This window comes from Olea europaea, chromosome 1 (genome assembly GCF_002742605.1).
Source record: "Olea europaea var. sylvestris chromosome 1, O_europaea_v1, whole genome shotgun sequence".
In the NCBI taxonomy this organism is placed as follows: domain Eukaryota; kingdom Viridiplantae; phylum Streptophyta; class Magnoliopsida; order Lamiales; family Oleaceae; genus Olea; species Olea europaea.
The window spans coordinates 3,407,894-3,419,909 of NC_036237.1; the positions used below are offsets into that span (position 1 = coordinate 3,407,894).

General features: G+C 35.8%; 2 protein-coding genes across 5 annotated transcripts; one reads left to right on the forward strand and one right to left on the reverse strand.

Annotated features, from left to right (window-relative positions):
* The first annotated feature begins 1,604 nt into the window (after window positions 1-1,604).
* On the forward strand, window positions 1,605-4,506 carry LOC111374831 (pentatricopeptide repeat-containing protein At3g51320). Its single transcript, XM_022997600.1, has 2 exons — window positions 1,605-3,543; window positions 4,021-4,506. The coding sequence occupies exon 1, from the start codon at window positions 1,757-1,759 to the stop codon at window positions 3,482-3,484; it is 1,728 nt and encodes a 575-aa protein (XP_022853368.1). The 5' UTR covers window positions 1,605-1,756; the 3' UTR covers window positions 3,485-3,543; window positions 4,021-4,506.
* A 619-nt stretch (window positions 4,507-5,125) lies between these two features.
* On the reverse strand, window positions 5,126-10,441 carry LOC111374903 (ycf20-like protein). Of its 4 annotated transcripts, none has more exons than XM_022997812.1 (4): window positions 10,304-10,441; window positions 10,034-10,115; window positions 8,750-8,922; window positions 5,126-5,809 (listed from the first exon to the last, which is right to left on the reverse strand). In XM_022997812.1, the coding sequence occupies exons 3-4, from the start codon at window positions 8,917-8,919 to the stop codon at window positions 5,371-5,373; spliced, it is 609 nt and encodes a 202-aa protein (XP_022853580.1). In that variant the 5' UTR covers window positions 8,920-8,922; window positions 10,034-10,115; window positions 10,304-10,441; the 3' UTR covers window positions 5,126-5,370. The 4 variants fall into 4 exon arrangements, with proteins under 4 accessions (XP_022853580.1, XP_022853626.1, XP_022853505.1 ...); XM_022997858.1 differs by having other exon boundaries at window positions 10,218-10,426; XM_022997737.1 differs by lacking the exons at window positions 8,750-8,922; window positions 10,034-10,115; window positions 10,304-10,441 and adding an exon at window positions 6,810-7,965 and having other exon boundaries at window positions 5,126-5,803.
* Between the last annotated feature and the right edge of the window lie 1,575 nt (window positions 10,442-12,016).

Below are 12,016 nucleotides of genomic sequence, written 5' to 3' on the forward strand. Positions count from 1 at the left end.
ATTTAAAAATGCATTTTTATGAAAATAGTGTGGCTCAAATAAGGGTTATGTTTTTTGTCCGACAATGGAGAGTTCCACATATTAAATATGTCAATTTACATTTATGCCCTTGACATTATGGTTGTCAATTTCACGTAAAATGATTCGAATGGTTGAGGGTAATTGTGCGTAAATTTCCAATTACCCAATTACAAAGTGAAGGTAAATAAGCCTCAATGGCATTATAAATGTTAACTCGTTCTGACAATTATGCTGACTCATTTTATAATTTTAAATCTGCCCACTACTGCAGTAAAATAAGATTTGATCAAAAAATGAATTTCAAAGGGGGGCGTAATTTTAATGGGAGTTAAACTGAGGCTTAATTCCCAAAAATTGAATGACTGAGATAACATTATCCACAAATGATATAAAGCTTTGACTTTCCTCAAATCAAAATTAGCTTGAATGACTCTCGACAAGATTTCAAGTAGTGGTGGGTTTGATTCAGTCCTTATACACATGAGCTCGGCTCATGCTCAAGGGATGAGCTCGGCTAGTGAACTTTTGGCTCGTGGGCACGGCCCAGGAGCCTCTAGCGAGCTTGACGAGCCGAGTAAGTCAGAGGACGAGTTCGGCTAGTGAACTTTTGGCTTGTGAGCACAGCCCATGAGCCGCTAGCGAGCTATCCCACTCCTACTTGGCACGTGCTCGTGCTCGGGCTTGTTAAATCTGCCCATGAGTCGAGCGGTTGAACCGACGAACTACTCGACCCGTTTGACATCCTTAATTTCAGGACAGTTTAGGGGTTCCTCCCCCTCCCCCAACCCCAATGTGTTTTTAAGTACTTGATGTTACTGGTATAAAATTTCTTCGTAGGTTAAAGACTTATTTGTAATCGGACCACTCTAATATGCAAAATTATCATGAAAAACATTCCAAAAATCAATATAAATTATTCATATTTTATCTCAATTAAAAAAAAAAAATATATATATATATATTAAAACTGACTCATAAACTTTGTATTTCATCTAAATAATGTGCTATCACATATGTTGGTTCAAGATACGAGAAATAGTGAAATTAATAAATTCATTATAATCAAAGAAGAAATGTGTGGAAATAAATGTCCCACCCTCAATATTCTTCTTGAGGAGGACAATCCCCAGTGGAAAAAGGAATGAGAGAAGAATTGTGATTTCTTCTAATTGATGATTTTAAAAAGGTAACTATGATATTTTTGCATTTGAGGATATAAAATTTTTAGGATTTTAATATAAATGATGTCGATCGTTAGATTAGTATAAATTTAAGAATTCAGATAATTTTGTCAAAAATATTGGTAACAGGAATGCTCCTCTTATTTTTATTCTCGTTAAATTCTTTGTTGTTTAACGACATGTGACTAATCGATGATTGAATAATAGGGGGATAGGTGAACAAACTAGCACGATAAAATAGATTTACAATCTTATTTTTTAAAGAACGGACAATTTTTAGTATTTTTGAATTTCTTTTTGATGGAGACCTAAAATTTAAAAAGAGAATTTTCGCTTTCAATTTTATAAAAAAATAAATAAATTCACTTGACCCGACTGGAACTGGGCCACCCAAACTCAGACCAGGCGCACGATCCTCTTTGCGCTAAGGGCTTTCGCAAGTCTACCAGCTCGACAAAACCCCCGTGCGCAGCTAGTAGTAGCGAAGAACGCTAATGGCGGACGAAATATAGAGTTGAAACGGTGAAAGGAAACTGGCAGCAGATGACTATTGAATGGCAAGGAAGTTGTCTTTAATAGACCACCTGCTTCGCTTCAGAATCTCTCAGTTTACAAACATAAATCCCTCGAAGCCATTTTCCTATTTTTCGACTCTTTCTTCTCCAGATTTAATCGATACTTCTAGTAATTATTGTAAAGAAGAGGAAAATTGTCTGTACTTTCTGAATTCTTGTCGAAGTTTGAGTCAATCGTTCCAAATCCTAGCCAATTCAATAACATCGGGTCTCTTCAGAAAACCTTCTTTTTATGGGAGGATTTTGAAACTGTTTTCTACTATATCTGATGATATAGATTATGTAATGTTGATTTTCAAGCGTATTGAGGTTCCCGATACTTTCTGTGTCAACACTGTTATCAAGGCCTATTCTTGCAGCTTTCTGCCTTATAAAGCTGTGGGCTTGTATTTTGAAATGCTCCAGCGTGGTAACCTTTTTCCTAACAGTTTCACTTACCCACCTCTTTTCAGTGCTTGTGCTAAAATGGGTTGTTTGAGCTTGGGTCAGAAGTGTCACGGGCAAGCTCTGAAATTTGGTGTTGATGGAGTTTTGCCTGTGCAGAATTCTTTGATTCATTTGTATGCTTGTTGTGGGCACATGGGAATTGCTGAGAAAGTGTATGTTGAGATGCCTGTGAGGGACTTGGTGTCCTGGAACACAATTGTTGATGGGTTCGCTAAGGTTGGGGAGATGGGTCGAGCGCATCACGTGTTTGATGCAATGCCTGAGAGGAATGTGGTTTCTTGGAATGTAATGATCACAGGTTATTTGAATTTTGGAAACCCCGGCAATGCACTGAAGTTGTTTCGGGAAATGGCGAGGATAAGATTTAGCTGCAATGATACAACGTTGGTGAGTGTGCTTACGGCTTGTGGGAGGTCTAATAGACTGAAGGAAGGAAGATCAGTTCATGCAGTTCTTGTTAGGATATTTTTGAATTTGAGTTTGATTATAGATACAGCTATGATTAATATGTATGGTAAGGGTGGAAGGGTGGATGTAGCTCGAATAATTTTTGATAGGATGTTGATCAAGAACTTGGTGTGTTGGAATGCAATGATATTGGGGTACTGCATTCACGGGAATCCAGTTGATGGGATCAGTTTATACACAGAAATGGTTGACAAAACCAGAGTACTTGGGGATTCAAATGTAAATACCAATAAGAACATAAAGTTAAATGAGCGGGATAAAATTATCCCGGATGAGGTTACCTTTATTGGCATTTTATGTGCCTGCGCCCGGAAAGGAATGTTGGTAGAGGGGAGAAAATACTTCTCCCAGATGGTTGATGTGTTTCATGTGAAGCCCAATTTTGCACATTACTGGTGCATGGCTAATCTTATGGCCAATGTTGGTCTAGTGCAAGAGGCAGTGAATATCTTAAGGAACATACCAGTTGACAAGGATGTGTCTCCAGAATCCTCATTGTGGGCAGGATTGCTTGGGTCATCTCGATTTCAGGGGGATCTGATCTTAGGGGAACAAATTGCTAAAGAATTAATTGAGCAAGATCCCCAGAAATTTTCATATTACATGTTGCTGGTTAATATTTATGCCGTAGCTGGTAAATGGGAAGAAGTTTCTAGGATAAGGGATATGATGAAGGAGCGAGGAATTAAGAGAGTGCCAGGTTCTACCCTGGAGGATTTGAAGGATGTAGTTCATACCATTAAATTAGGAGATAGATATCAACAGATTACACAGATGGCATTGATGAAGTGATCCATAGACTCTGATTATTGTCCACGACCACAGCACATTAGGATGTGGGGAATTAGCAGGTTAGCATCTGTTCTGTGATATAAAAATGACGAAGTTGTCTTCTGGAGATCTCTGCCTCTGCCTCTGCCTCTGCCTCTGGCATTTAATTTATTTTTTTCCTCCTCACATCATCTTGATTTCGATACAGTTGAGTCCACCAAAACAATAAGCTGCTCATTCTGAGATTTGCAATCAATTTTGGCCGATGAGTTGGTGTAAATTTTGTCAAGTTCAGTGCTTATGTTAATTTTCAAGAAGAATTGATACACTTTCTTGGTGGTTCTGGATGCCTTGATGCCTGTGCATGAGTTTGTTGGATAGTAAGCAGGACACTGCTTTCACTCGCATTCGTATCTATACATCTTAATGAGATCAATTCTTTCTTGACTGGATTCCCTCGGTGCAATTTTATATAATTCTTGATTTAATTCACTTGTAGGAAAATCTGAGTCTTTGTTAGTCCACGTAATTCGGGTCATTAATTCTTGTTATTACAGATTAAAATGAAGGTTGTCTGTGGATAGAAGTATCGTGGTAAATCAAAGCGACAGGCTTCTCTCTTGGAATGCCATGCTTTTGAACTTTCTAAATCCTAGTGATGATCACCATGGACAGGGCAAATGAGGGCTGATAATGCCTGCTGATATCCATTTTTCTCTCTCTTTCTCAATCATTTCATGTGATTTGATGGTGATATTAGAATAGAAACCAATGGATTAAGGATATCTCTAGGATGTCTTGTAAGTTGTCAACTGAAGTAACAAAAAGTTCTCTAGTCCTGTGTGGGATGCCTCAGGAAATTGTGTAGACATACTACTACAATTTTAGAGGAAAAAAGACACAAAAATGGAGTAGGAGAATCAGAAGCACCAAACCACATTGATGGTGGAGAATCAGAAGCACCAAACCACATTGATGGATACGTGTCTTTTATTCCACAGAGATGGAAAATTAAGAATTACAAGTTAATCACAATTTTTGCTTATTTCATGCTTTTCAGAACAATCTTGTCACAGATTGGTTGTATGTTAATCTCGAGAAGGATGATACATTCAATATGAGAGGAAAAAGAAAGGAGATGGTTACAGAGTCGATGTGGGTGCATACAACATACAACAGGATCATATCTCCACGGCTTCTAGTACTAATTTCTCGAGACACGTTACTAGCTCTCATGGCGTTAATCAATGTATTTGAGTTTTGAGAGGACATCGATGTGGCTGGCTGCAAAATGAGAAGTGATCCCTCTGTGCATGCTAAACTGATTTCTAATCACTTGAGTAAAGAAACTCGATCATTCTCATTCTGTTCGTGTTTACCAGATTTATAATCATGTTTTCTGGAACGAATTTATATGCAATGCAGCAGATTGTTCTTTTGGGATTTAACAGTTAAAGCAGTAACCTTTATGTCGTGTAAAAAGTAGAAACCTTGTCGATTTTTTTGTAAGTAGCTAAACTTTTCCTCCATCTTCTTATAAAAACACAACTCTACGAAGTTTTGTGGAAAATTTTTTGAGTTAAAAGCTACAGAGGAAGCCTCCTATTGGTTAATACTGGTGTCTGTTAAGCTTTTGATGGGATGCACAAGCTACTGCACCAGGAAAAGTCCTTTTCTCACTGACCTGGAATGGTCAAGACTCGACGTGTTGACTTTTATTAGATTAACAAAGTTCAAGCTTATACTTTTGCATAATCTATGAATACCTACAAAACGATACAACACCTTCTACACATTCATGGGTGGGTCGAAGGGGTTCTAAAGACTGCGAGCAGCAAAAAGTTTCCTGAGACGACAGGAAATGCTAGAAGTCAAGAGGTTGGACAATAAATAAGGACAGGAAAATGTCAACTACCTAATTTGAAAGCATCAACAAAGAGTCCTAAGCAAACCCCAGCTTTCCAATAGTTCACCATCACCACAAGAGACTGCAGCCTCCCCGAAAAGACGGGTTTTCCATACATTAGCATACCAATACCCTCGATAGCAGCAACAACTACTCCGGCTACCAATACATCCCAGTCTCCCGTCTGCCCAAGAATCGTGGCCAAGGCATTTGCTGTGTAAAATCCTAAGAGGAGAAGGAACACCTTCATGGGAAAATTCTTCCGAGCTGAATTCAGTTTGCTCAACAGCTGCCTACCACCAGCACCTACTATCCTGCCCAAACGAGTTCCACCAAGACCAGAGGTGTCTCCGTTGAGGCTATCTTGGTTATTATTGGCAGTAAATCCATTAGTGTCCAAAGTCATCGCTATTCTCCAATCGTGACCTCTTGACCTAGAACTGTTTCAACGTACAAACACCAAAGACAACACCACAAATGGAATTAAGATCTACTAGGACTACTGAATACAAAACATGAGAAGTGCAAATTTAAATTAAGAAGATGACATTTCACTATCACTTCTCTAATCCATGCTGACTGAAACAGTCTATTGCATCTTACCCGCAGGTGACTTGAGTAGGCAGATTTCAACACAAAAATCAATGTATCAACAAAAAAACTTTCCACACAGCTTACTTTATAGCTTACTCAAGAATAGGTACAAAAAGAAAGGTATAGGTGACAAAATTTGAATATATAATTGTCCCATATCTGATGACTTAAGTTCTTAAACTAGAAGGTTCAAATATATCCACACGATGATGATGTCTTAAAGTCTCATAGCCACCCATTTGTAAAAATTGTGCACACGTTAAAACATCCGAGGGGGAACTTTGATCACAAATTAAATAAATAATTTTGCACAATCTCTAACGGCATCAGGGTACACAATAATTTGGATTTGAACCTATGAAATTTGATCATGTGTCTTAGTATTGATGAAAAATGAATCAGTCGTGTACACGAGGGGCATACTGAATACAAAATTAATAAATAAATCTGTCCACAGCTGATAGTTGAAGCTTTTGAACGAGGTGGTTCAAATGAAGGCATACAACTTTATAAGCAATATGGAACTACTCAGAGCTACATAAAACTCTTTGAATACCTTCAAGTGTTATTACTTCTAAGGTTAAAATCATTTGGTCATCCCTCTAAAAATTCACACCAAAATTTAGTAATCCCTCGACAGCTAATTGCCCAAAAACCTGACAGCGAAAATGTGTCAACATTATCCTCTCTTCTACACCATCCTTCCAACTGAACTGTAACAACCAATCCTTCTACATTTTCCGTTCAAAGATCAAATTATTTCATCCCAACACCTTCTCCTACCTAGGCAGCCGGCTGCAGGACCATTAAAACAATTACGACAAGCCTAGAAAGTTCAGAAATTACCTCTTTCTATAAGAAGGTATGCCAAGCTTTGAAGTGTGTCTAGTGAAGTTGTGTGTGTGGACCAAATACTGGATAGCTTGACAGCTTTTGAGAAGCATATATGATCTAAAGCTTTCAATTTCTACCACAGATATAGACTGCAGAACTCTAGCATCCATTTGACAGGCCATCAACTGCAAAATACACATGGAGGAAGATAACTATAGTATATGTGCATGCAGACCTAGAAGAAGAAATGTTCCAGAAAGGTATATCATTTGAATAGTACCGAGCTTACCCCATGATATAAATTGGTCATATATTCTAAATTCATCAAATTCGTATACAAGATTTTTGTTGAAAATTTTTGAAGCAACAGATGGCAAGAACTTTAACCATATTAAGAATTCTTTGACAATATTCATTTCAAAGGTTCACGGAATTCCCTTATTGTTGGCTTGCTAAAGAAAAGTTCTCTTCAAAGACAAATGAAAATAATCAAATGAGAAATGTTGGTACAGGACGAAAAAGCAGACACTTCTGAGCCTTGTTCAGTGACGTCTTTGAAGCAATGCAAAGAAATAACATGGAAACATAGGAAGAGAAAACATTTATGAAATGAAAAATGGCAATTATAAACATCTTATTCGTACATATATGCATAAATACAGGAAATTAATACCTAAAGTCCTAAAGCGTAAAAATACTCATAACTAAACGGATTCTGTGGGAATATCCACTCTTCTATACTATTAGTGTCAAGTGCCCTCCATATTTCATTTGAAAACCACTTGCTTTATCCAACATCCAAATATGACAGCAATCAAAAGGTGGGGTATATCCCAACGAACTCATTGTTGGAACATATGGAGCCTAATAATAGCGTACACAATTTCCTTCCCAAACTTTCTTCTTCATAATGAAAATCTTAGCAGACCTACGGTGAGTGGGTGAAAGTGGACCGATCTGTGTGTGCTTTAGTTGTTTTGGTTTCTTCTATTGCTCTCTTAAACCAGAACTAGAACTTATCCATAACATTCTACCGTCCACGGGAGTAAAACTTGTCTTTGGATACAGATGTTGCAATATTTTAACCTCATAAAAGAATCTGGAGAAATGTAGAGCTTGTTGGACATCGTAAATTATTGGAATTGGAAATACAGATGGTTATACTATCACTTAGACCAATAATTACTTACTTTATAGCTTACTCAAGAATAGGTACAAAAAGAAAGGTATAGGTGACAAAATTTGAATATATAATTGTCCCATATCTGATGACTTAAGTTCTTAAACTAGAAGGTTCAAATATATCCACACGATGATGATGTCTTAAAGTCTCATAGCCACCCATTTGTAAAAATTGTGCACACGTTAAAACATCCGAGGGGGAACTTTGATCACAAATTAAATAAATAATTTTGCACAATCTCTAACGGCATCAGGGTACACAATAATTTGGATTTGAACCTATGAAATTTGATCATGTGTCTTAGTATTGATGAAAAATGAATCAGTCGTGTACACGAGGGGCATACTGAATACAAAATTAATAAATAAATCTGTCCACAGCTGATAGTTGAAGCTTTTGAACGAGGTGGTTCAAATGAAGGCATACAACTTTATAAGCAATATGGAACTACTCAGAGCTACATAAAACTCTTTGAATACCTTCAAGTGTTATTACTTCTAAGGTTAAAATCATTTGGTCATCCCTCTAAAAATTCACACCAAAATTTAGTAATCCCTCGACAGCTAATTGCCCAAAAACCTGACAGCGAAAATGTGTCAACATTATCCTCTCTTCTACACCATCCTTCCAACTGAACTGTAACAACCAATCCTTCTACATTTTCCGTTCAAAGATCAAATTATTTCATCCCAACACCTTCTCCTACCTAGGCACCCGGCTGCAGGACCATTAAAACAATTACGACAAGCCTAGAAAGTTCAGAAATTACCTCTTTCTATAAGAAGGTATGCCAAGCTTTGAAGTGTGTCTAGTGAAGTTGTGTGTGTGGACCAAATACTGGATAGCTTGACAGCTTTTGAGAAGCATATATGATCTAAAGCTTTCAATTTCTACCACAGATATAGACTGCAGAACTCTAGCATCCATTTGACAGGCCATCAACTGCAAAATACACATGGAGGAAGATAACTATAGTATATGTGCATGCAGACCTAGAAGAAGAAATGTTCCAGAAAGGTATATCATTTGAATAGTACCGAGCTTACCCCATGATATAAATTGGTCATATATTCTAAATTCATCAAATTCGTATACAAGATTTTTGTTGAAAATTTTTGAAGCAACAGATGGCAAGAACTTTAACCATATTAAGAATTCTTTGACAATATTCATTTCAAAGGTTCACGGAATTCCCTTATTGTTGGCTTGCTAAAGAAAAGTTCTCTTCAAAGACAAATGAAAATAATCAAATGAGAAATGTTGGTACAGGACGAAAAAGCAGACACTTCTGAGCCTTGTTCAGTGACGTCTTTGAAGCAATGCAAAGAAATAACATGGAAACATAGGAAGAGAAAACATTTATGAAATGAAAAATGGCAATTATAAACATCTTATTCGTACATATATGCATAAATACAGGAAATTAATACCTAAAGTCCTAAAGCGTAAAAATACTCATAACTAAACGGATTCTGTGGGAATATCCACTCTTCTATACTATTAGTGTCAAGTGCCCTCCATATTTCATTTGAAAACCACTTGCTTTATCCAACATCCAAATATGACAGCAATCAAAAGGTGGGGTATATCCCAACGAACTCATTGTTGGAACATATGGAGCCTAATAATAGCGTACACAATTTCCTTCCCAAACTTTCTTCTTCATAATGAAAATCTTAGCAGACCTACGGTGAGTGGGTGAAAGTGGACCGATCTGTGTGTGCTTTAGTTGTTTTGGTTTCTTCTATTGCTCTCTTAAACCAGAACTAGAACTTATCCATAACATTCTACCGTCCACGGGAGTAAAACTTGTCTTTGGATACAGATGTTGCAATATTTTAACCTCATAAAAGAATCTGGAGAAATGTAGAGCTTGTTGGACATCGTAAATTATTGGAATTGGAAATACAGATGGTTATACTATCACTTAGACCAATAATTACGAGAGATTCAGTGATGTACCACAAACAAATTCATCAGAAAATATACAAAAATAAATAAATAAATAAATAAATCTATGGAAGTCGGAGAGAGCAAGAGACAGAACCGATACCTGCAAAGCAATAATAACACCAACAGTACATATAATTTTATCTACTTAAAGGGCATCCCTCTGTAAAAGGCTCCAACATTATCTGCAAATTGGAAAAAAAAAAAATGCAATAATTAACATTCTTTAACAAATAAAGCAAACTAGAAAGAATTAAAAAAAGGCCCGGATGAAAATTAAATTATACATGTATCCTAAATGGGAAAATTCAGTTTCCCTCTTCTTTCAGGTGCAGATAAAGGCTTTTCAGAAAAATCAAAGAACGATCTATACCTGCAAAAATGGGGAGATGATGAGAGAGAAAGGACCGCGGCTTCTCCGTCTCAGTGTGTGTATGTTCGAACAGCAAATACGTGAAAGATTCAAGATTGAGTGGAGTTCGTTAATTCCGAGCCCATATATATGATTGCACCGATTTCCCTAGCTTTAAAAAGTATGCTTTTAAATAAATAATAATTAAATTGTAAAATAATAATTTATTCATTGGGAGTTAAAAAATATATCGATTTACTTTTGAATTTTATTTAACATATTTAAATATCTTAGCAAATAAATTATAATTTTTAAAACTATTTTTTTACAAATAAAAATTAATTTTCTAGAAGCTCAATCTTAATTTACATTTAGAAGGTAACTTTTAGAGACTACTACACAGTACAAATTATCGATTAAGGGTTAAATTTGAAAAAAAAAAATAAAAAGAAAAAAAAAGAACATATGTTAACAAGTACTAAGAGTGTGTTTGATTGATATGAAAAATATCACCTAGAAATAAAAATATTTTTCTTCTTTTTTTGACAAACCACCTCTAATCAAGGAAAATGTTTTCCTCAAAAACAAGGAAAATTAAGCATATTTTCAAAAGTTGAAAAATATTTTCCATGAAAAAAATAGCATTCAAACACTCCATGTAAAAATTTGGATGGAAAACTGATATTTTTCATGGAAAATAAATATAATTAAACACACCCTAAATGAAAATTAAGCTATTTTAGATAGCTCAAATTATTTATTTTGAATTACTTTGCTAACTAATAGATTCATAACTAAAAAAGAACAAGAATAAATCGAATCGGCTTATATTTATATGTAATAATTATAAGAATCCATCAAAATATTTACGTGATCAACGACATCGTGTTTAGTGTCATGTGTAACGTCTAATTTACATCATTTTAATTGAACTTTTGCATCTATTTTCACGGCTCTTCTTCTCTTTCAAGAAGGGCAAAAAAAGAGAGAGGGAATAAATGATTAAATAAGAATTAGTAGTAAAACATATATCACAGAAAATTACATCTAATTTTTCATGTCTAGTAAAATCACAATAAACTTGTAGTTACTAATAGCTCTTATCTTCTCCAATGAGAAAAGCTATAATTACATGCAATTGCATATCTAAGAAGTCATCATAGACAAAGAATGACAAGGATTAATAGAAATATATGATTTGAAGATCTCTTATACAGTTGCAGCTTTGATTGAGAGAAAATCTGAAATCTTGTTGGTGTAGAAGTCCGGCTGTATCAAATTATCAGGATTTTGAAGCATCGACAGAGATGTTACGCCTTCAGACAGGAAATACAAGTATTTCAGATGACATACTAATGAATTTTAACGTCATAATGGACGAGAAAACAAATCTTGTCCGAAATTACCTGAGAGGACAAGAAGGGTTTTACAGCCACCATTTTGTCCGAAAAGAATGTCCGTATCGAGTCTATCTCCGACCATGCATATTTGAGACTTCGAGATGCTGAATCTGTGATTTTTTTAGTTAAAGAAACTAATATCAGAGATAAAACAGAAAAGATACATGGATTTCTTTCATCGAGCTAAGCTATGGCCGAATCTCTAGCATCAGAAAAATTCTCTTACTCATACGTTACGTATGTATATAGACACTTGAAAAGAACAATGTAAATACAGAATAAAGAACATTTGAACCCTGAAATGGCAGAGAGGAAACTAAAAGTTTGGGCACCA

What these genes read in the sequence shown, in the direction of transcription:
- LOC111374831 (XM_022997600.1), top strand. Translation starts at nt 1,757, where the DNA reads ATGGCAAGGAAGTTGTCTTTAATAGACCACCTGCTTCGCTTCAGAATC.
- LOC111374903 (XM_022997695.1), bottom strand. Translation starts at nt 6,997, where the DNA reads ATGTGTATTTTGCAGTTGATGGCCTGTCAAATGGATGCTAGAGTTCTG. An exon ending in ATACCTTCTTATAGAAAGAG is followed by an intron (nt 5,810 to 6,809) that starts GTAATTTCTGAA and finishes ACGTTGAAACAG; the next exon opens with TTCTAGGTCAAGAGGTCACG.